This window comes from Tursiops truncatus, chromosome 2 (genome assembly GCF_011762595.2).
Source record: "Tursiops truncatus isolate mTurTru1 chromosome 2, mTurTru1.mat.Y, whole genome shotgun sequence".
In the NCBI taxonomy this organism is placed as follows: Eukaryota; Metazoa; Chordata; class Mammalia; order Artiodactyla; family Delphinidae; genus Tursiops; species Tursiops truncatus.
The window spans coordinates 96,960,243-96,985,853 of NC_047035.1; the positions used below are offsets into that span (position 1 = coordinate 96,960,243).

At 37.9% G+C, this 25,611-nt stretch overlaps 1 protein-coding gene across 1 annotated transcript in view; it reads left to right on the forward strand.

The window, feature by feature from the left end:
• Nucleotides 1-4,654: 4,654 nt before the first annotated feature.
• The window catches only part of UNC13C (unc-13 homolog C), a 406,907-nt gene continuing 385,950 nt past the window's right edge, over nt 4,655-25,611 (forward strand). Inside the window, exons 1-3 of the mRNA XM_073801031.1 lie at nt 4,655-4,728; nt 6,909-6,980; nt 20,809-21,028. Of these exons, the coding sequence (XP_073657132.1) occupies nt 4,681-4,728; nt 6,909-6,980; nt 20,809-21,028 (340 nt within the window). The 5' untranslated portion in view covers nt 4,655-4,680. The remainder of the gene's footprint in view (nt 4,729-6,908; nt 6,981-20,808; nt 21,029-25,611) is intronic.

Sequence of the window (25,611 nt, forward strand, 5' to 3'; positions counted from 1 at the left end):
GAAGGTACTACTTTCGGGAAACCTGCTCAATTGTTTTCATGCAGTACTCTCCCTGTGCCTTCTCAGAGTTCTTTTTCAATCCGTAGAGACTCCGTATGTTATCAGATCAATTTTGGATTAAAAATAATTACTATGTACTTAGTAAAAATCAGCTTTACCTCTTCTACCTGTGTATCAGATTTCTTAAAAATTACAGAATACTGTATATATCTTTTAGACAATATGTGTTTTTTTCTGTAACAAGATAATCCAAGTCAAGGTATATAGCCATATACTTTTATACTCATGTTATTAAACTCAGTAAACTTCTTTTAGTATAATTATGCAAAGAACTAAGGAGTAAAACCATGAAAAATATGAAGACTTTTTAATACAACAAATGTTGGATTAGAACACATCTCAGTTTAGCCTGTAAAATTATATCCATTGTCAATTATATGTGATCATTGACGTTCCAGATATTTCTGTAGATCTCCTGATACTTTTATCTCATTTGTAACTCCTGTAGTCTAAAGGTCTCCTTTTTCCTTGGGAGAACACTTGAATAGCTGGAGAGGAACCACTTGGGAAGGATTGGGACTATCTTATACAGTAATACAGTGTTTCTAATTCGAAGATAATACCCTTAGAATACATTTTTAAAATTCAAATACTAGCAGCACCTTTACTAGGACAGGCCTCTGATTTCCTCCTACCAAAGAAAAAATATTAGTTATTAAGAACATGAGGTTTGAGGCAAGACACTCCTGCAATAGAAATCAAGCTCTGCCAGATATTTCTAGGCCTGGGGAACTTGTTCAGTTTACGGTTTATTAAAGGTAAAATGGGATTAATGGGAAACCTCAACTCATATTATTGTTGTAAATGTGGAATAATGTAATCATATAAGCAGTAGAGTGTGGTAAGACAAATCCTGGCAGTGCTAACTCTGACTTAGATAATGACCTTTGGGATGATTCTGAACTATTCTATGCTTCCATTTCCTCACTTATAAAGTGAGAGACATAATTGTAGTTATACCTTATTGGATTTTTTGAGAATAAAATGAGGTAATGCTTGTAAAGACTGGCTATGATGGATAGCATTCTCTCTGGCTCCTGGTAAGCGCCACATAAATATTAGCTAGAATTAGCTAGTTTGCTTGCTACAGTTAAAGATGGCTTCATCCAATCAGCTATACCAGAAAGGGTTGAAATCAAACAGCTTCTTCCCTAGAATTAGACTTCCCTTCAGAATTACTCGTCTGCTGTTGCCTGTGCTGATGACTCCCTGTGACCTCCAGATCATCAAGCCTGGCTCATTTCTTTAACGGATATCCATGAACTTGACCTCTTGCCTATAAGGCAATGATTTACTTACCTACTGTTCTTTCCAGGCTTCACCATTTTTTTGTTATCTAATCGCTCCCAGGTCTCTCCTGGTTAGGAAGTCTCTCAGTAAATATTACAAAGATATTTGTGTAGAGCTTCACAGTATTCACCAAGCACTTCTCTATTTATGAGGTGAGGCTATTAGGGCAGGTTTATTTATTTATTTATTTTTTAAGATTCAGGTTTGAAATAAAAGTTTTATTATTACTTGATGGATAAGCTCATTAAAGTATACATTTATACAAACTTCTTATAGTAATGATGAAAATGTAAAATTATAAGGAAACACAACCTGATAAAGAACATTTTGGGGACTATCTGTGAAGGTTAAGAGAACATTTTTATGGCATTGCAATTTAAAAATAAAGGTTTAATGAAAGTAAATGACAAACTCAGAGGGGACAGAGATGAATTTTGGATCCATGTCTTCTAACTTGGGTTCAAGTTTGGCCTGTTCTGACGAGAGAAGCATAAGGGTGAAGTGTGAGGTTCAGGAACATATATATGTGTAATTGATTCCTGAATTTGTGAAAATATGAGGTTGCTCAAAATTCTAGGCTGGCTTGGGAAGTTAAGTTCCACAAGAAGGAAAACATAAAGAAAATAAATAATTTGTTATTGATAGGAAGAAAACACATAACTCATTTATATAACACTTGGCAGTTTATAAATAATTTTCTCAACCATTATCACAATTGAATGTGTTTCTTTACAAAGTTATTAAAGTAACTTCAAAACACTTGGAGGCAGTTAGTATGGTTGCTATGTAATGTGGTGGAAAGACATTTATTGAGGTACATTTTATGCCATTATTATCCTGTTCACAGAGGAGAGAAAGTAGAAACTGCTTGGAATCAGAGCCTTAGACTGGAGCAAATGAAACTGGAAAAATCCTTTTAGGAACCCGCTCACATAATCCTTTTCCCATATATTTGATGTTTGGGATGTGGGAGGGTCAAGGCAGGGAGAAGGCAAGAATATGGAAATAGGATAGGAGGGAAGAAAGACGTCACACTGAGAGAGCAGTAGTCTTTCTGAAGGTGAGTGTTGCAAAGAAAACAAAATATTCACTGCCCTTTCCTCCTCCTATACTCTGCAGTTTCTTGCAGTTCATAAGGAGATGCTGCCAATGATTCTTTTGTGATTGCAGTTCTTCATCTCTGACTGTCACCGTGACTGTCACAGCCCTTAACCTACAGAGTGTCCATTGGCATTATTCTAGAAAACGATGGAAGCTGTATTAACTCCTTTTCACAGGTTCAGTGGTGGACTACTTAAGTGTCATCTCCCCCTACCACACACTGTCTCCCCTCCCATCTTTTATTCCTTCCCCCTCTTCTTTCTTTCCTCTTCCTTGATCTCTGCCCCACAATTACTCTTGTCCTGTATTCTATGATCTACAGGTAACTTTTAGTTCAGGTGTGTGACCTTAAGAATATTCTGTTCGTCACTGACATCTTTCTTACCCGTGTGCAGTGGTTTTAATATTTCACATTTATTACTGCATTTGGTCCTCATTTTCAGACATGTAGTTTATGGCATTATTACTATTTATTATCATCTTATCTTTATAAATATTTTGCTTTTAATATTTTGTATGAGTTGTATGATGCATCTTTGTAATTTGTCCAAGATCACCAAATTGGTACAACTGGAAGTATTTGAATTAAGACTGTGGCTACTGAGAGAGATCCAATAAGACAAAGGTTTCCCTTTGTTAAATTAAGCAGCAGAAATGAAGAAACAATCTCTGTGTCAGTGAAAACTGGACAGTAAAATGCTGATAACCTATTTTTGGCTGTTGTAGCCTATTCCAGTGGCAGAGCTGCCCATCTAAACCCAACAGTATGAATTGTGGTGTTTCTGGTGCAAAAGCTGACTCTCAGCTAGAGGTTAGCAGGGGTTTTGCAGTTCAAGTGAGCGGAAGGAGTAGCTGTCATCAATGACGTTAGCCCCTTTTTGGGTGTATAAAAAGACTACCTTTAATGCAATAAAAAATCAAATTCAGGGCTTCCCTGGTGGCGCAGTGGTTGAGAGTCTGCCTGCCGATGCAGGGGACACGGGTTCGTGCTCCGGTCCGGGAGGATCCCACATGCCGCGGAGCGGCTGGGCCCGTGAGCCATGGCCGCTGAGCCTGTGCGTCCGGAGCCTGTGCTCCGCAACGGGAGAGGCCACAACAGTGAGAAGCCAGCGTACCGCAAAAAAAAATCCCCAATTCAATCTATTAAACTTATTTTAATAAGTATTAATGTTAATATATTTTAAAATTAGTTTAAATTGCAAAGACGGCACATGCTTATTATAAAAACATTGGACATTAACAGATTTATAACATAGGGAGAGTCTTCTCTTTTTCTATCACCCAGTTTCTCTCACTCAACAGAGGTAACTGTTGAGTGAGAGAATTGATAATAGTCTGTATTAAATTCTAAAAATTTGGTGAATTTGGTGAATATATTTCTAGAAATGTTCTGTGTATATATAAATGCACATACAAATGTGGGACCATACGAAACAGAATATGCAAACTTGCTTTCTGAACATACTATAAGTATTTTTTCATATATACACATATATACTTACCTTATTCACTTTAACGATTGCATCCTTCCCATTGTATAATATACTGTAATTCATTCAGTCGGTATACTGTTGTTGAATATTTAGGTGACCTAGCTTTTGTTGTTACTACAAAAAAAAAGTTGCAGTGAACATTCTTGTATAACAAATTATTATAATCTTGTGCATTTATCTTTAGATACTTCAGATAAGTGGAAATCCTGGTATTGGAATAATCACTAATATTTTAGATGTGTCTCTGAATCCTTGAGATGCCACTTTGGAGTTCAATCTGTGAAGATGCAATATACACAAAACATAGTATCTTTACAATAAAAGTAATTTTTTTTTTTTACCATTGCAGACAGACCAAACTTCCAGCAAAACTGGTTTGGTTCTGTTTTTCCTGGAGGTGCAAAGTTCCATATACCTAACAGTTTCAGTTGTCCTCTCTGTGGTACAGTAAAACAATGTGTCAAATCAGGCCATCTATAAAGTTTCAAAGTATGGAACTATCTAAGAAGGCAAGAGATCACTATGTGTGGTAGTGTCCTTTTTGGTACCTCAATAATGGTCCTTGAGTCTTGGATCTTTGCTGCTGTCTGAACCAGCATGATAATCCTTTAACCTTTTTTCACAGCCTTTTTACTACAAAGAGTGGAATTTTTCTTATAAAGAGTCAGTTAACCATTAAAATCATTCCTTTGTGCCCTCTTTCAGAGCCGGTTGGGGACTTTATGGTATTGATAGTATGCCAGATCTCCGAAGGAAAAAAACTCTGCCTATTGTACGAGATGTGGTGAGTCACTCCTGTTTAATTCATTTTGACTGCATACGTTGTCTTTATCTTTATTAGATGTCATACTGTCCTTCTCATTAAATGCCTAGCCTGTAAATATTTCATAGAATAACACACAGCAGAAGCTGGATGCTAGCAAGTGTTATATTTATTATTTCTTTAAAATCTCTTAGATGGAGGAAATAACTCTAACCTTTTGACAGCTTTTAATATTAGTTGAAATTACAAATTGAGTTAAAATGGCCCTATAATTGAGCAGAAAGAAATCACACAGCATGCAAAGTGGGCTGCTGCACCTGGGCTTTGGTGACCACAAGTTTACTTTGCAGTTGAAGGCTATATTTGACAGTCTTCATCTTAACCCAGTAAACTGCTTTATGAAGCATGCAGATAATATTAATCACTTCCTTATTCTCATATATTAAGATCAAGTCTAGCCAAATTAATAAGCTGTTCCACTCTCCGGAGAAAACCATGGCTTCCAAGTCATTAAAACCTTTATTAGCCCTGAACATAACTCTGAATGACAAACTCTCCTATAGGAAATAGGCTGGGGACTGCTTAGAGATGCAAAGAATTGATAATAGTCTGTATTAAATTCTAAAAACAAATAGGCCATCAACATGAAAAAGAAATGTTTTCTATCATTCACAATGTTTTCATGTTTTGCTGGAGGCTCATTCTTAATAGTTTATTATATTAAAATATATTTTCCCTCAGAGAAACTGAAGTTTTCCTTTTAGCAACAACGTGCACAATTTCTTGATACCAGTCATTTTCAATTTTGCTATGAAAACCTTCATCTGAAGGTCATCACTTTAGTTTTAAATTAAGAAAGACAAAATCTTGCCTGGAAAAATCTTTCGCTGGAAAGCATGATATGTCTGTACAATTAGCTCAGATTCCTGCCATTATAGTGTGACATTATTTTTAAGTGTTAGGCTTATTTAACATTATTACACTCTTTTCTCACCTGTCATATGTCTAATTATTTATATTTTGTTTTCTCTGTCACTTGGACACTTCAGGCCATGGTAAGTGACTTTCATTTTATTTAATTAATACTTGGCAGTCTTTTCAAATGTACACTGCTCTTATTCATGGGATCAAAGAGAGCAAAATGGGGAAATAAAAAGAGACATATTCGAATAAGAAGTTTGGGTTCTCCAAGGTTTAACATCTAGTTCAATCTGAAAGACAGACCAATTTACATAAACAACAGGTACAAATGCAGGCTAAAATAAAATAAAAACATAACTTTAGGGACAGTAGTTGTCCGAGATGGAAGATCATCTTTGGAGGTAAGTCCTGTATTAGTTTACGTGGTAGGAGTGGAGATGGTAGGAGTTTACAAGTGAGGAGTGAGTCACCTGCTCACTTAGGACTGTACTCAACCTAACTGGGCACACTGGCTTTGTAGCTCCAAGGAGATATATTTCTGACCAGATCTCTTATTCCACTGTGACTTCCCTTTGTTCTTAATGGGAGAGAAGATTTAATATTCCCACATAGCACTCCTGATTTCCAGAGTTCTCTATAGCACCATCGGGTATATTATATTGTATATGTTTCAGGTGGGAGCAGCATAATGGTTCTATTTTACAGGGGAAACTAAAGGGATGTGACTCTTATTTAAAATCACCTAAGTTACCAACATTGAGTGAAGAAAACAAGTCTAATGATGATTCTCAGTTGGCAAAATGGACCCTTGGAAGAAAATATTCTGGCCAGATGTGGAAGCATATTTCAGGGAACTATGGACAACTCAAGAATCATCTAGTACCAGTCGTGATTCAGGGCTATCAGACAGATCAGCTGGCTCTGTATCAATGGTTATGTTTTATGAAGGAATGTGATTATGATTGTCTTGGGGAAAAACAATGTCTTAGAAGCCTCTTGCTAGCCTAGAAAACTTGGGCTTCAGGCCTGCCTTGCTGGGCCTCAGTTTTATCATCTGTAAAATGTAGAGCCTAGGTTTGATGATCTAAAGGGACTTTTTCAGCTCTAATGTCCTATGATTCCACATTCTGGATGAACTGGCTGACTACTGAAAATGGTAGGTCCCTATTGACTAAAGTGTCAATAGCGATAGTCTGTACTTTTACACTTTCACCTTCTGCTGAGTAATAGGTACATAGCAGTCACCTCATAATTCTGTGTTTTTTTGGTTCTATTTTAAGACCCTGGCTGCCCGGAAATCTGGACTCTCCCTGGCTATGGTGATTAGGACATCTCTAAATAATGAGGAATTGGTAGGTGCAGAGTCAGTTACTAACTATGCATTGATCGTGGTCTGGGGAAAAGCATTCTGCCTGGGCTGCTTGTTTGTTGTGTTCATTCCAGAGTTCTAGGAATCATTGGGAACGTGGGGAAAGTCTGACCCTAAACAAAGTTTCTCAGGTCCTCAGCTGCACGATCGTACAAATTATCCTGTGCTGCTCAAATACGCATGCACCTTCCCATCTTTACAAATGCCATTTCATCCTAACACAGTTTGTCACTGTCCACCTAAAAAATCCTGCTAAGTTTTTACATAGTTCACGTTTTGCTTCCTTTTGGAGGCTTTCCCAAACACCCTCCTCCCCTTCTGGCTCAATTATTAGTTTCTTCCACTGGGCTTTTCTAGCATTTAATCATGACCTCCATAGTATAGTATGGTGTAGCATGGTTAAGAGTGAAGGCTGCTTGGGGTGAGTCCCATCTGTGCCACTAAATTAGCATTGTTATGTCTGATAAGTTATGTAACTTCTCTGAGCCTGAGTTCTTTCATGTGTATAGTGAGGTGATAATAATACAGAAGATTAAGGGAGTGGATGAATATTTAACACGCTTACACGGCCTAGGGTACAGTAAACAATAAATACAAGCTGGTATTCTTATTATTTTTGTTACTACAGTTTGATTATCTTGCATAAGGCTTTCCTTTTAGACTCCATGAAGGTAGCACTATATCCTGTTAGTTGTTCTTGTTAAATATTTTCATCCCTATTGCTTACTACACTGTCTGACGTAAGATAGAAGCTTTGTCAATTCTTGTTGAATGAAAGAACCAGCATGATTAAAAGGTACAAGTAGGGTCAGGGATTCTTGAATTTTGTTCATTAGAATCACCTGGGGGAGCTTTAAAACATACTTATGTCTGAGTCTCACTCCCATGATTCTGATTTAATTGGCTTCACATATAGTCTGGATAGAAGAGGTTGTTTTGTTTTGGTTTGTTTAAACTTCCAGGTGATTCCAATGAGCAGTGGGTGTTGTGCCATGGTAACTGCATCCTGCACAGCCACTCTGCTGGGGCTGTTTTAAAAAAAAATAATTAATTAATTTTTATGGCTGCCTCGGGTCTTAGTTGCGGCACTTGGGATCTTCGTTGAGGCACGCAGGATCTTTCGTTGTGGTGCATGGGCTTCTCTCTAGTTGTGGTGTTCGGATTTTCTCTTCTCTAGTTGTGGCACACGGGCTTAGTTGCCCTGCAGCATGTGGGGTCTTAGTTCCCTGAGCAGGAATCGAACCCATGTCCCCTTCATTGCAAGGCAGATTCTTTACCACTGGACCACCAGGAAAGTCCCTCTGCTGGGGCTTTTATCCAATACAATTTATCTGTGCCCTCCTTTATTGCAACTAGGTACTCTACCTCCCCCAATTTTAGAGACTTTGTCATTCTTAGAGAATAAAAATGTGGCCACTATTATTACTTGTTTTAAATTTCTATACACTTGCCATTTAAACACCATTATTTATATTTTTCATTCTCTTCTTCCTGTCATTGTCATTTTCCACCCAAAGCCAACCTTTCCTAGGTGTCTATCAGCAAGCTGCCCTCCCCAACCCAGTCAGCCCTTAAGTACTACATCAGCAATAGTACATGTCCCTTTGGATATCTGGGTGCTACAGCAAGTTCAGAACATTTTTTATTGTGCCGTAGGATTTTTAAAATATGGCTGCTTTCCCAGGGGCTTCTTCTTATCTACTGGGTTTATGATGCCATGTAATATTTTCACTATAGTTTGGTTACGAGAGAAAGTAAACATTCTCTGGTATATGAGAAAGCTTCATATTGCTTGCTGAAACTCAAAGTATCCAGTCTTTTGCTTTTGAGGAAATAATCAAGATGGAAGGTTTTTATTGATAGACTCCTAGACTGTTCCTTTCTTATATTTTAAAATTTGCTATTTGGTTTAACGCACAAATACTCATTCCTATGAAAAGTGAAGAGGAAAGCGACAGAAATGAGAGGAATGCTACTACATTTTCTGAGGCTCTGACAGAGACCACACCCTCACTTCATAGTTAAATTAGCTATTGATCTATTGTTCCTTTACTTAAACATATCATTTTGCTTCTTCAGTTTCAGAAGACCTATGTAGAAGATATTTCTGTGTGGGTGTTGAGTGGATGAACAGAGTTCATCATCAGCTCCCTCTAAAACTCATAGAGCCCGTATTCCTGGGGCTCATGTCTCAAAAAGCAAATGAAATATGACTTCTGTACAACAGGCATATTAAATGCCACTCTTGACAAGCTGTCACATTAAGTCATTACATGGGCAACTAACATAAATGCTGGAGCAAATACTTTCCACTTCCCAGTTCGTGAGTCCCAGGCACCCTCAATGTGAAGCATGAAATATTTGCCTTTACATGAAGAAAAAAGGCTTGGCCATGTGGAAAATGGTAGCCCTTCTATTTGAATTAAAGAGATGTGCGGTAAAACGCTCAGTCATCTCTTCCAAGGAAGGAAAGGGCTATAAAGTCTGATGCAAGATGACAGTGGGTCAGCCAGCACCACCTCCACTGACACACTGTTGGCAGTGAGCAAAGTATTGCCAGGCGCCCCGTCCATCACCAATTCCTAGTCACCACAAGGAGCTACTGGGACTGATTGGGAATCTCCGTCTAATCAGCCCTTAAGTACTACAGCTTTGAAACATTCCCATCTGGTTTGATAACACCAGACAGGATAACAGTCTAGTATCCATATACCACAACAATAATCCGCCTGGCACTGCACTGCTCAGCTTTGTGCTTGCTTTCTCAGGGGTAGTTTCCTAGGTTTAGAGCCAAGAGTAGCACAGTCACAGTAAATCCATTCACTATTTCCACAAATATTAATTGACTGTCTTCTGTGTTTCAGGCAGTGTTTCAGATTTTGGAAATAAGGCAGAGAACAACTCATTTAAAAATCCCTGCTGTCATGATGCTTATAGTGAGAGAGGAGCTGAGATACTATGTTCTGTACCCACTGTTGCTATAGTTCATAATGGAAGCTTTTAGTAGGCAGGGGTATTTAGACTAAGACAGGCTTAGATGATGGTTATGAGAAACTCAGGTACAGTGAGGAATCCAAATCACCAAGGCTAAAAGAGATTCTAGAACACTGTTTGTTCTTTCTGGGTTGGTGTCCATGTTTAGGAGGCTGGCATACGGGCAGGCTTATAGGGAGTGTCAGTTCTCATAAAGGGTTGATTTGTCTAGGAGGATAGAGGTCCTTCTTCCAATAACAGGATTCAGGCCAAAGAAAAGGGACTGGCAAGAACTAGGTGTGGGGATAAACAGGATATCAGAGCTGGGTCCTATTCCTAGCATGACCTAGAAAGAAACATGGAAGGAGGAAGCAGGTCAGAACACCTGTCTGGGACCTGGGGTTCAATCTGGAAGTTGCAGGCTCAGTTCACCCAGGGATTCCGGACTCCCGCTCAGGAACAGGAATCCTTTCATACCACGTGAACAAGTATTGAAGTGATGTGGCCTGAATTTGAATCTCAGCTCCACCTCCTATTGCCTTTGAGAACTCATTTCTTATCAATATGCTTTGTCTCCCTGAGACTTGTTTATCTCATCGTTAAAGTAATGTAGTAATACTTATCTCACAATGAGGGAGAATTAAAGAAATGTCTTGCCAGGCACAGCAGTGTCAGGGCAGTGGAACAGGGTCTTAGGATGAAGTATCCAGAGTACCTGCTAAGCCCAGTGCCTCCCTGTCACCTTTGCAACTGAGGGGCAGATTGCAGGGAGTACTGACAGGGGAGTCATCAGCACTGACACCAAATATACAGGTTATCTCTTGTTTACAAGTAGTATTGCTATTGGGGCTGCTTCTTTCCTTCTTCAAGAGAAGGAAATCATGGTCCTTGGCTTGAGAAGCATGTTGGTCCAAGTCCACCATTTACTAGCTGAGGGAACTTACGCAAGTTACTGAAATTTTCTTGACATCAGTTTTCTCATATGTTTGCTAATTATGTAAGATTTTTGCACCTGTATTCATTAGTAAAATGACCTATGGTTTACCATGTCTTTGAACAATTGTGGCATCAAGAATAAACGAATTTTATAAAATAAGTAGGGAAGCTTTCCTTTTCCACTTCTCTAGGGTGATATGCATAAAGTAAGTGTTGCTAACCTTGAAAGACTGGCAAAACTTGCCTTTAAAACCGTCTTGCACATTTTTTTGTTTTTGATTTTTTAGGGTGGTTTTATGACTACTAAATCAATTTATGTAGTATAACAATTCTATCCATGTTATTTAAACATTTCTTCTTGAGTCAATTTTAATCATTTATATTTTTTCCAGAAAGTTATCCTTTTTTCTAAATTTGCAAACTTAATACCGTCAAATTGTTCATATAATTGTATCATTTATAAAAGCTTGTGCTGTTTTCATCTTACTATTTATTTGTATTTTTTTTCCTCTCTTTTATAGAGTCAGTACTGCAAGAGATTCTCTGGCATTTGTTTTGTTGACTCCATATTTTGTTTCTTTGTTTCATATTTCATTTATTTCTGCTCTTACTCATCTTCTACTTTTTATATTTTCCCTGAAGCTATTTTTCTAACTTACTAAGTTGAATATGTAGTTTGTTAATTTTTATTGTTGCTATTAACTAGTGCATACACACAAAATAATATCTACAACATAAATGAAGGGAGTAAATAACAGTACAAACACCTTATATCCATCATTCAGCTTTAAAAAGAGAATATTTCCATCCCTTGTGTATTCCTTCTTCATTTTCTTCCTCCTTCTAAACTTCAAAGATTTTGTGTCTATCATTTTGTTGCTTCTGTTTATATTTTTACCACACTTGTATAACCTAATTTTCTTTTTGTCTTTTCTATCAAATGCATTTTAAGCTATTCATTTTCCTCTCAGCACACTTTAGCTGCATCATACAAGTTTTGATATATAGTGCTTTTATTGTTGTTGAGATAGAATTATTTCATAAATTGTCCAGTGATTAATATTTTGACTCATCAGTTATTTAGAAAGTGTATTCATTAATCTTCCAAACATAAGGGCTTTATTTTTGTTACTGTATCGTGTTCAGAGGACGTGGACTGTATTTTCAGTCTTTAGTATTTAATTGAAAATTGCTTTGTGGCTTAGTACATGATCAGCACTAGATATCCCATATGAGCTTTTTCTGTTCAGTACATAAATTTTGGGACTTCTATATCCCTGATAAATTGTTTCTTTCAACTTTTGGTAGCAATCCTGTTAATTTCTTACATGTTTTTTCCTTAAACATATTCTATGTGATATTAATACAGCTCACTGAAGTAATTAGGTTAATATCTTCCTTGATAGAACCTTTTCTGGCCCTTTCTTTAAATCTTAATGTGTTTTATGCATATCTCATAAAAACAGATAGCTTAGTTTTAAAATTCAATCTCAGAATTTGTCTTTTTATGGTTGGATTCAGTTTACATTTATTATAATAAATTTGAGCTTAGTTCTCTTATTTTTTTATTTTTTTGTGGTATGCGGGCCTCTCCCTGTTGTGGCCTCTCCCGTTGCGGAGCACAGGCTCCGGATGCGCAGGCTCAGCGGCCATGGCTCACGGGCCCAGCGGCTCCGCGGCATGTGGGATCTTCCCAGACCGGGGCACGAACCTGTGTCCCCTGCACCGGCAGGCGGACTCTCAACCACTGCGCCACCAGGGAAGCCCAGTTCTCTTATTTTTAAATGTTTAATTAAAATACTTTTCAAATTTTAAAGTTGATCAGTAATTCTGTCCTGAAAAAATATATAAAGATCTGAAAATGCTTAGTCTCTGATTACTACCCTCAATGCCCACATTAGGTAGAAGTCAAGTCTAAATGTCCTATCTGAAAATGGTCTGAAAACCCAAAGATCCAAGCCCATGGAGTTTAACTGGATCCCAAACATACTTCTTAGTTTTCCACAGAATCTGCTTTTTTAAATCTGTCATTAAGTCCCATTTATTTATTTATGTATTTAGGTGCCTGGGGAATCTTTCTTTGCAGCCCTTCTACAAAGTAAAATGTTTTTTTCCCAACACTTACCTAGTGGGCTATATCAACTTCATTTGCCAGGTTTCCAGATCAGTTTTCCAATAAACAAAATGAATATAGTAATATTTCTAGAGGATTTGGAGGGGCATCAAATGAGATAACAAATAGACAGCACTTCAGCCATTTTGGATGCATAAATATTAGTTATTATTTTTATGATTGTCTACTTTCACTACACAGCTTTACATAGCTACACGATTGACTTTCTTGGTTTTACAAGAGAACAATAGAATGGGTTCCCTTTAAGAGGGAGGGTCACCCCTTTCCCTCTCTTCCTTTTATAATATCCTAACCCGTCTTCCTGTTCTTTCATGGCCTCTGTCAGAAGATTTATAAGAACTCAGTCTCTGCCCCGACTGGTAAGAATTAGACTTTCCAGATTAAAATGCCTAAAGTTTCTCCCAGTGGAGAAATTCAAATTATTTTGGCCGCTTATATTTAATAAGTTACTCATCTCATACCACCTTCTTTATTTGTATATATATATTTTTTCATTGAAAGTTTGAATTGGAGAAAAAGTGATACTTATATAGTACACGACAAATTTACCCTAATTTGTTATCAGATCAAGTTCCATGTCATGTATTGGCATGGAACCATATTGTACTTCAGACTGTATATACTATATTGTCCTCTCCTTAAATTATTGAACCATCTATTTTATCACTGTTCTACCCTCTTTATTTGGACTCAGTCCATAAGTTACTTAGGTCACTGGTAATTAGTACCTCTTATAAAACAATATAAGTAAAAACAAATTACTTACAGTCTTCCATGTATAGGCACATAACTTTTAGTCTCTGTTAGCACTTTCTGTGACAAAAAATTTTACCCAAGTAATTTTAGCTTCTACAGTCAGTCTTATGTAATGATTAGTCTAATGAGTAAATCAGTCATGAAATTATGTCTGTTTTTATACTCAGGAACTTATTCTACCATTGTTCTGTCCTCATGCTTATGACCCGTTTCAAAGGTCACATTGTACCTAATCTTTGCTCTGAAAGTCTTTCTGATGCTTTTGTCCAGAAATAGCAAAATGATACTTAGAGGACAGTAAGTAGATTTCTAAAATCATGCATCAACTATGTGAAATATGCTTGAAAAAAAGAAGCATACTTTTTTTTCCTGGAATTATCTAAATGTGATTGTTTTCAAGTATAGGAAAGAGATGGTTTACGTAGTTCTATGAGGGAAGCCCACAGGATGCAGAGAAAAATAGAACTTCATTAGTTAAGTTGCTGGTTAACATAGGAGAGGGAAAAGGAGAAAAGGTATGTGGAAAATGGCGACAGTCAAGCTTTGTTCCTGTTATAAGTGTTAACAGTTTGTAGATTGGAATTTTGGTTGTCCAAAGACACTGGTAATTGTTCCCTGAAGGAGGCTTGATTGCTTTATTTCTCGGACTCATTTTAATTTCCCCATGTAGTTATCAATAGAAAAGGCAATTCATTCCCTGTCCTAATTGTTCAAAAAGTGATATATTAGGGCAACTCACTTTAAATTCCAGTTTCTCAGAGCAGGAGTTTTTAACAAAATCTATGTCTAAAATATGAGCATCCTCCTCTTTGGAGTCCAAAGGTTGTACTTGGCTACTAAGTCTTACCTGAGTGAAAGCAGAGTAATCATTTCTACAGATTAAAGCAGTGCTGAAGCAATAAAAATTGCCTTACTTTCTGGAATCACACTAGTAATATAAAAATAATATTTATTCTTTACTTCATTGCAAAAGCTTGATATCGTGGCTATAAATAGAAAAATTACTGGAAGAACATGCATCAAACCGTACCTAACTTTGAAAACTTAAATTATTTTTTATTTTAATGCTTGTTTGGGTTTATAAATTACTCTTTCAGTGAGCATACATTTTATTATTATCAGAACATACATACATTTTAGCAAATAATATGTTTGTTGTAGAAGATTTGAAAAGTTTAGAAACACTTAAAATAGATTAGCAGGAAGTCTCCCAAATTGCTGAATCCATTCTGTCCTTCAGTCCTAATTCCAGTAATTGAGCTCTGCTTGTTCTTCAGACCACCTTCTCCATATGTCTAGTTCCTTGTTTACCTAGGCCAGAGACCCTCTCTTGATAACATAACCAGTTCCCAGTTCCCATCCTTTCACATCAGCTCGGATCCTATTAGCTACACCCTATTATCTTTCTACCTACTCTAAGTACATGTGTGTATGTATGAAAGTACGTGTGTATATATATTTTCTCTTCCCTTTAATCCAACTCTTAAAGGTCAGTTACAGGCTTCCATTTCCCATCGCCCATGGCTAATTTGACTGTTTCCCCTTGTTCTCTTCTGCTTTGTTTTTATTCAGTGCCCAATATCCTATCTTTTGCCTTATTCCACAAAAACTCCACAAAAACTGTCCTTATAATCTTGTTTGATCTGGTCTTACTTTGCTGCAAAAAATACACTCTTTCCCCCAGTATGCAGTATTCCCCTGAGACATGAGTCCCTTCTTATCAGATGTATTTTTCATGCTTTCCTTAGCCATTCATTTCCTCAGTTTCTAAAGTGACCATCATTCCATCTTAGGCTTTGTTGGAATAAGAAATGTTTTCATAAGCCATTTATTTTATTTTATTTTATTTATTTTTTAAACATCTTTATTGGAGTATAATTGTTTTACAATAGTGTGTAAGTTTCTGCTTTATAACAAACTGAATCAGCTATACATATACATATACCTGCATATCTCCTCCCTCTTGCGTCTCCCTCCCACCCTCCCTATCCCACCCCTCTAGGTGGTCACAAAGCACGGAGCTGATCTCCCTGTGCTATGTGGCTGCTTCCCACTAGCTATCTGTTTTACATTTGGTAGTATATATAAGTCCATTCCACTCTCTCACTTCGTCCCAGCTTACCCTTCCCCCTCCCCATGTCCTCAGGTCCATTCTCTACATCTGCGTCTTTATTCCTGTCCTGCTCCTAGGTTCTTCAGAATCATTTTTTTTTTTTAGATTCCATACATATGTATTAGCATACAGTATTTGTTTTTCTCTTTCTGACTTACTTCACTCTGTATGACAGACTCGAGTTGCATACACCTCACTACAAATAACTCAATTTTGTTTCCTTTTATGGCTGAGTAATATTCCATTGTATATATGTGCCACATCTTCTTTATCCATTCATCTGTCGATGGACACTTAGGTTGCTTCCATGTCCTGGCTAATGTAAATAAACCTGCAATGAACATTGTGGTACATGAATCTTTTTGAATTACAGTTTTCTCAGGGTATATGCCCCATACTGGGATTGCTGGGTCATATGGTAGTCCTATTTTTAGTTCTTTAAGGAACCTCCATACTGTTCCCCATAGTGGCTGTATCAATTTACATTCCCACCAACAGTGCAAAAAGTTTCCCTTTTCTCCACAGCCTCTCCAGTATTTATTGTTTGTAGATTTTTTGATGATGGCCATTCTGACAGGTGTGAGGTGATACCTCATTGTGGTTTTGATTTGCATTTCTCTAATGATCATTGATGCTGAACATCCTTTCATGTGTTTGTTGGCAATCTGTATATCTTCCTTGGAGAAATGTCTATTTAGGTCTTCTGCCCATTTTTGGATTGGGTTGTTTGTTTTTTGATATTGAGATGCATGAGCTGCTTGCATATTTTGGAGATTAATCCTTTGTCAGTTGCTTCATTTGCAAATATTTTCTTCCATGCTCAGGGTTGTCTTTTCATCTTGTTTATGGTTTCCTTTGCTGTGGAAAAGCTTTTAAGTTTCATTAGGTCCCATTTGTTTATTTTTGTTTTTATTTCCATTACTCTAAGAGGTGGGTCAAAAGGGATCTTGCTGTGATTTATGTCATAGAGTGTTCTGCCTCTGTTTTCCTCTAAGAGTTTAAAAGTGTCTGGCCTTATATTTAGGTCTTTAATCCATTTTGAGTTGATTTTTGTGTATGGTGTTAGGGAGTGTTCTAATTTCATTCTTTTACATGCAGCTGTCCAGTTTTCCCAGCACCACTTATTGAAGAGGCTGTCTTTTGTACATTGTATATTCTTGCCTCCTTTACCAAAAATAAGGTGACCAAATGTGTGTGGGTTTATCTCTGGGCTTTCTATCCTATTGCATTGATCTATATTTCTGTTTCTGTGCCAGTACCATATTATCTTGATTACTGTAGCTTTGTAGTATAGTCCGAAGTCTGGGAGCCTGATTCCTCCAGCTCCATTTTCCTTTGTCAAGATTGCTTTGGCTGTTTGGGGCCTTTTGTGTTTCCATACAAATTGTGAAATTTTTGTTCTAGTTCTGTGAAAAATGCCATTGGTAGTTTGATAAGGATTGCATTGACTCTGTAGATTGCTTTGGGTAGTGTAGTCATTTTCACAGTCTTGTTTCTTCCAATCCAAGAACACGGTATATCTCTTCATCTGTTTGTATCATCTTTAATTTCTTTCATCAGTGTCTTATAGTTTTCTGCATACAGGTCTTTTGTCTCCTTAGGTAGGTTTATTCCTAGGTATTTTATTCTTTTTGTTGCAATTGTAAATGGGAGTGTTTCCTTGATTTCTCTTTAGCCATTTATTTTAGAGTACTTTTCAAGCTTTGGTAAACATGTGCCCATATCCCCAAAACTCAAGAGTGAAAAAACTCATAATTATTTTTTTGAGACTGGGGATATGTACCCTGTAGTGAATTACCTAGTGTTTTTCTCCAGCTTCTACAGCTTTCACATGTTATGGTTTATTCTAATGCCCCATTCAATTGATTTTCAATGTGCTGTCTAGTAAATTTTCCATGTTTTTTCTTTTTGAAATTAGCTTCACTTGCTCTTTTCATGAAATGGACCATCCCTCTTTAACCAAACCAAACATTTCAATGAAACCTTCTCAGCTGTCTTTCACTTGCTTTCCTTCAGCCTATTTATTGTTTTTGTTTTTGTTTTTGTTTTGTGGTACGTGGGCCTCTCACTGTTGTGGCCTCTCCCGTTGCGGAGCACAGGCTCCGGACGTGCAGGCTCAGCGGCCATGGCTCATGGGCCCAGCCGCTCGGCGGCATGTGGGATCTTCCCGGACCGGGACACGAACCTGTGTCCCCTGCACCGGCAGGCGGACTCTCAACCACTGCACCACCAGGGAAGCCCTCCTTCAGCCTATTTAATTTTTTAGCAAGTGGTCCTTATATTTATTACTCCTACTATAGCCTAAGGATTTAGAGCACTGACTATATGTCACTTGAATTCAATAAAATGAAAATGGATATAGGGAATTACAGTGTGTTCATCATCAAATTTAAATTATACAGATAAATTCATGTTCAAAATCAACCCTTTGCCCAAAATTTCAAAATTAATATGTATTTCTCACTTGCGTTCAGTAGCAGACTGTTCTCTTCCCACCCAGTGTTCCAATGAGTTAGAATTGTTGTTTTCCCCTACTAAGACAACAAATTATGCAATCTCAAATATACCTAAAGTCCATTCTTATTTTTTTGGCTCAACCGAAAATTTTGTATTACACTCACACACACACCACATATACACATTACACGGTCATCCAGCCCCTCAGCTCAGCTAGAACATGAAACTGTCAATGGAGAGCTGATTGTAAATCTGTTATGCCGAGAATCATTCAAGTCACTTTGATGATATTGAATATCACTCTGCTAGGCAGTAAATGGGAAGCAAAGATGCATAATACATACTTCTAATTCTAAAAGAACTCTTAGCAGTTCTTTTCAAGACAAGGCATCTTCATTAGGGAATGAAGCCAAGAGATTTATTGGCTTAGACTGTCTTTATTGAAAAGTGATGGATCCACTTGTTTTGTCGATACAAACCCTAACACAGGGGTCTTCTACTTGAGAACTTCCCATATTTTGAACATACTGTTGCTCTGTAGACTCAGTTGAAATATAAAGAGCTTTGACCAGCCCCTCATGGAGTAGCAAGGCTGCATCTTGCTGTTCAAAAGCTAGAAAATTTTTTTAGTAATGCTTAACTCCCTGGTAGGGAACCTCCTTCCACCATTAACAAACATATTCTGGGAAAATACATAATGAGGGGAATGTATTAATAAAGGGAAATACACTGTTGCCGTACTATGGGTTTGAAAAATAATGACAAGTTAGCCATTTCAACACTGTGGGAAGACATTCTGAAATGAGATTTAAGGATGATTAATGCAAAATACAAGTGCTTCCTTTTTAGCATTGCTTATCAGCTGGACTCCTACAGGATTTATGTAAATAACCATTCATTATGCATCAGGTAGTTGTGGGAAGTTATTTGTATTTGTAACTTCAGAGAGTGCTAGTCTTTCTACCAGGACGTCACCTGCATAGTGGGATATGACAATCAAATGGACAGACACATCCAAACAAGTCTCCACTATCAACACTAGTACTTAGTATTTTCTTTTTTCTTTTTTCTTTTTTTTTTTTTTGCGGTACGCGGGCCTCTCACTGTTGTGGCCTCTCCTGTTGTGGAGCACAGGCTCTGGACGCGCAGGCTCAGCGGCCATGGCTCACGGGCCCAGCCGCTCCGCGGCATGTGGGATCTTCCCAGACCGGGGCACAAACCCGTGTCCCCTGCATCGGCAGGTGGACTCTCAACCACTGCGCCACCAGGGAAAGCCCATACTTAGTATTTTCTTAGTGTTTGAAGTCTATGGACTATATTTGTTACCATCTCACTGTTTGATCTTCAACATAATATGGTAGATAGGTAGTACAGGAAAGTGAGGATTAGAGAGTTTATGTCTCTTCCTAGATCACAAGACTCTTAAGTAACAGACATTCATTAATTTCACACACAAAAAATGTGTTGTAACTTTACTATGCCCAAGGACAATGATAGGCACTGTTTAGGCACTAGAGAAATAGGGAAGAGAGCTCCTGCCTTCTGAAGCCCATTTCATATGTCACATGATGGGGCCTGTGCTCGTGAACTCAGGCCTCCTGGCTCCTCGTTCAGTGCTCACTCTACCAACAGCTTCCATGTGCTATTAAATATTATCTCCCTTTAAAATATAAAGCGCCATGGGAGAGTGCCACATTTAACCTTTATCTACTACTAGGGCTTTCTTATCAATTCGTTGATGAGCTCCTTCCTAAGGAATAGGTGATGAAAGCAGTTCTCTGTGGAAAGATCTATAGAAGAAGTGTACTTTGGGACTGGGGAGGGGTGTAGTGTTAGAGAGGGTATAGAATCAGGGAGATGAGGCCTGGGTAGAATATAAAAGAGGGGGGGGGAGTGTTTCTGGAGGGTTAAAATCAGCATTGAGAATATTTTCCATTACTTCGTAATTTTACCAAGAACCAGAAGAACCAATTTAGACCAAGGATAGTAATATAATTCCTTTTTTTTTTTTTTTTTGAATTGATGTTTCCTGAACATCTATCTCAAGCCAGAGACTAGGTTAGGCTCTGAGGATTGATCCAGCAGTGAGCAGTGTGCTCATCATCCTTGCCCTCATGGAGTTCACAGGATAGAGGGACATAGTCATTATCAAGCAACAAGAGCTCTGTGCTGCCATGAAAGAAGCTTACACAGCAGGGAGCCCAGTCCAATATGAAGATTGGGGAGTTCTTTGTGTTCAAAGCACTGAATTGGGCCCTAGAACACTGAGCAAAGAATAAGTGTGCAGAGTTATTTTGATGACTGCCCTCACTTAAATCAATAATCAAGGGGTCCCCTCAAAATAGCGTTTTCAGGAAAAAGTTGTAAAATGGTTTGTTTTATGATGAAATTCTCCAGATCCACTGATGTGGCTCGTGTTGGTTACTTGTGTCATCTTCACAGAAAATACATGTCTTCAAGAAGACTTTGCAGGCACTGATCTACCCCATGTCCTCCACCACCCCACACAACTTTGAGGTCTGGACGGCTACGACACCCACCTACTGTTACGAGTGTGAAGGGCTCCTGTGGGGCATTGCCCGGCAAGGCATGAAGTGTTCAGAGTGCGGAGTGAAGTGCCACGAGAAGTGTCAGGACCTCCTGAACGCGGACTGTTTGCAGAGTGAGTATTCGGTTAGGTGAAGAGGCAGGTGTGCAGAGCTGGTCTCACCCTATGCATTTTCAGCTCCTGCTAATTCTCAACAAATCCTACTCACCCCCGGCCTATTCATTCACACAAAGATATACATACTGCCCGCCAAGTCATGTAAATGATTGTGTCTTCCTACACTGTTGACCTTGGCACTTTCAGATTCCTCAGAATAACTACCTGGAGTTCAGTGGCACTCGGACCAAGTAGAAAACTTCACAGTGACTTCCAATCTTTGTTCTCACTTGTATCTCATAATAGCCCCACGTGGTCAGTGGCAACATGTAAAGTCACATTCCTCAAACGGGTTAAGACACACCCCTGCGATGACAGCAACTGGAATTCTTTTCCAAACCTACTTGACACCTGCCTTCTGCAGGCAAGAGCCGTGCTCTTTTGCTGTCCCTGTGCAGCCCTTAGAATTGGGAGGTCTTGTATTTGATGTCAAAGACAAATCTAACTTACCAGATAGGTGACCCTGGGCAAGGTTTTCTAACTTTTCAGGGCTTCATTTTCTTCCACCAAATAAATAGGAATAATAAAATGTACCTCAGTGGGTTATTTTGAAAATTAAATGAAATAGTTGCTGCTAAGAGTCTGGCACATAGTAGATGCTCAATGAATATTAATCGCCTCTCCATTCTTTTACATTTCTGAATAGGTACATGTCACTTTGACTTTCATGACAGGTTATCTTAAATTTTCCATTTCCAAAAGAAAATCCTTTATACTGGTACTTTAGATTAGGTCCTGAAATGCCAAAACATCATACTCTAAAATACATATTATTGGCTTTTCACTGCTGGATTTGTCTGCTGACCTTATATATAACTAAAAAAGCACTGCTGAATAAATCTATTTAAACATGGATTTTCATTTTCAAATGATTTTTTTTTACATCTAAATATTGTCCCCTTTGTTCGTTCTTTATAGGAATGCAGTCATTGTAAGGTACATAGGTTGCCTGAAATTGAGGGAGGACAGAGGAAAATGTCAAAATAAAGATTAAATCAGAAATGCTGGCACAGCTGGCTCTTGCAGTAACAGTCACACATATTGTACACTTTCCTCTACCTGATCAGTATTCTCCCTACACAGTCAGGTCAGCCTAAGACTGTTAATGGTAATGAACGTGTTTTCTGAAACAAAATAGTGCCCCTTCTTTGAAAAATAAAAGGCATATTTAGGAATGAGTGCTTACAAGAAGGCGGATTGACTCAGTATTACTCAGCCAATTTACTTGCAAAATCTCATAATACAATTAAAATTCAGTCTACCTGTTTAAAAACTGAATTGTGAACAGGCATCTTAAGAAACAGTCACATTAGGGCAGTGACATTTTGAGAAAACAGATAGGAAAAATATTGCCATCTAGAATCACGTGGCTTGAGTCCCTTAAAGAAAAAAAAAATGATGCAGATAATACCTAAGAAATGAGTTCACTCTTCTTTAAGTCTTTCAGAGAAGAGAGATGCCACCCATTCATTAAACTTTAGAAACACTTTCATAGTCTATTTCCATTTCTTGGCATTATTTGGTGTTGGTTAAATACACTAGGCGAGCTTTGTGCTGAAGTTATTCATTAAAATGCCCATGTAAATTGGAAGAATCAAAAACAGTGCAGACAAAATGAGGGTAGACATGTATGCCCCAGGAAAAGGATATTTTCCTGATCACCCCTCCTTATTTTTCCCTAAAACCCGTGTTCTCACCTTGAACGGAAAGAGGTGTTGCTAATAAATGAATTCAACTTCACTGCTTGCCACAATAACTATCAATAAAATTTAAAGTTGTCCCTACAAAATCAGTGACATTTCCTTAAGAAATTTCTCTTTTCATTGCTTTAAGCAAGAAATTCGCAATGTGACACATTGTGTGAAATACTTCCATGTGCGCCAAAATTGAAAGAAAAGAAGAGAATAAAAAATTAAGAGAAATCAGAGTTGGAAAATACAGCTAATACTGCAACTTGTAAGCACAAGGAAGTTCTTTGATTTCCTTCTCCAAATGGTCATTCAATTTCTCTTTGAGCATCTACAGAGAAAATTTAACACCTTGGCAGGAGGCTTAATTTATATTAGAAAATTCTAGCTTATAAAATAAAATTTGAACCAACTCTTGCCTTATAGCAAATTCTTTTCATTAAGCCAAATCTTACCTTTGGAGAAAATATTTAATAAATTGACTTCTATCATATATGATAGTTTTTCAAATACTTGAAGATAATAGTCTTCTTTAGGTTTCTAGAACCCTCATTATTTTGCTAATTTTCTGAAGAAATTGCAGTCTGTCGACATGCATACACACATACACTCAGAATAAAACAAAAGGAAAAATAAGTCTACATTTGGGTCTGACTAATGACCTGTACAAAATAAAGGGTATTTAAAGTTACTTCAAATTAATTTGAGTTTGGTATTTCAGTCCCATCAAGTCTTGGGTCTGCGACTTACACACTTGCAGTCAAGGGAAATTAGACCAGGTGATACTATCCCACTCAGTGTTCTAGCACCTCCATGCAGGTGCAGAGATGCATGGAAATAGGTTCCGCAAACAGCCTCATCTCAGCTCCTGTCTAGTTGATTCTACCTGGTGGTTTCTACACTTCACTGCCTTCCTGGCCTGAGGCTAACAGCCATGTGAAGTGGAAGATAGGAGCAAAGGATAGCAGAGGAAAACATAGCAATGCTTGAGAGAAGAGCACTGATCTGTCATACCCCTCCCTGTTCCAGGCCAGTAGCGGTGGGTAGAGTTCACCTGTTTTTCTTGAATTAACTCATTTCTGTCCTATTATTTGGAAATACATTTACTCTTTTTTGGAAATGACATTTGGTGATGGAAGAATTGAAACGCAGCTAATGGAGGAGCAGTTTCCGACCCTGAATGATATTCACGTAACCCATAAGGACCTTGCCAAAACAGTTATGGTGGCAGTTTTAAACTAGGAAAAAGTGAAAAAAAGTATATGTTGGCTGGGTTGAGGTTGTATGCAGAGTGAGACATATGTAAAAAGAGAGATCACATATAAAATATTTTCCTTGATTATCTTTTTACAGTAGAAAAGAGATAACTTCAAAATCAGAAAAATATGCAAATAACCATGGAGGCTAACCCAACTGGCTAGCACTTTCTTACACATCTCCAAAGAAGAAATCCCAGAGTCCCACTGAAAAAATATTCTGCCTAGTTTTACTTCCTAACTGGAAATTTCAAGTATCTGCATAAAGAGAGAAAGTATTTCATCAAGAGTTCAGGAAAGCAGCATCTTGTGAGATGTGCTGTTTTGTTCTGTGTTTCCCACTGACATTATGTTAAGCTTACGTGCGCTAATTATTAGCCATTGTGAATTCGTAACATTCACAAAATCTGGCTAGTGCACTCCTGGCTGCAAACTAGATACTGATTTTTTTTCATATTTGTGCTACCACATTTGCAACCACACTATCTTTTAAGACGGTCAGTTATTTGTATATGTTGAACAGCTATGGATGGGAGCATTATTCTGGGTTTTCAGATCTAGAAAGAAAGTAATCAGTGTTGTCCCTGGACTCAGACATGTTTTCTAAAACTTAACTCAGGTGACTAGATGTAATATGTTCGAAACTTTTGACATTCTACTCTGTCAACAGCAATTATACAAAGTATGTTTATGTTATGAATATACTTAGGAAGCTTAGAAATAGGATTTTGTGTGTCTGCTGCTATAGGGTGGAGACCAGTCTTTGTTTCCCCATAATTTAGCACACATTTAAGCACAGCTAGCTGCATAATAAGTGTTGGGGAAGCAACAAATGAGGGCATGCGAACACAATTAGAAATAGCATGAAATGGTTTAAAGATCATCTTTCCATAGAACCGTAGATCATTAAGGGAGCCTTTGAGATCAGTAGATTGGAGAACCCGATCTACTGATTTTACTTAGTTCAGACAGTTCAGTATCTTGTCAAAAAGAATCAAATGGTAACATAGGTAGGGTTACAACTAAGGTCTCTGAACTCCCAGCCTAGTGATCTCTCCTAATTTATAAAGAAATATGCAAAGTGGACCCTAGGGGGAAAAATGGAAAGTTGTTAAATTTTATCTCCAGTGCTTTCCCCCCTCCCTGTCTTTTAGACATTCTGTGCTGCCCAGACCTTGACTTCCCCGCGCTCCCGATCATGACTCCTCAAGGCCTCCCTCTATGACCAACCCACCAAGCTCGGGGTATACCCTCAGTCCACCATCTCCAGTCACAACTCACTCAGTACACTGACTTTTCAATACTAAAGAGGAAATGATTTGATAAGTTAATTTGGATAAAAGTGGAATCAATAGTTAAGTTAGCTTAGTACAGTGGTCAGTTCCTTAACCCAAAGGAATAACCTTATAATGTAGCATTTTGAGGTTTTGGGATAGGGGACTCGGGGCACAAAAAGGGTGAGTATGCCTTACATAATGTCACAGACATATTCTATGTAACCTAAGCGAAGGCTACCTGTCTATCTATATACATTTTTTTCATACTCCTGAACTATTTGAGAAAGATCTGGCTTCTAATCCTGTCACTAGTAGAGTTT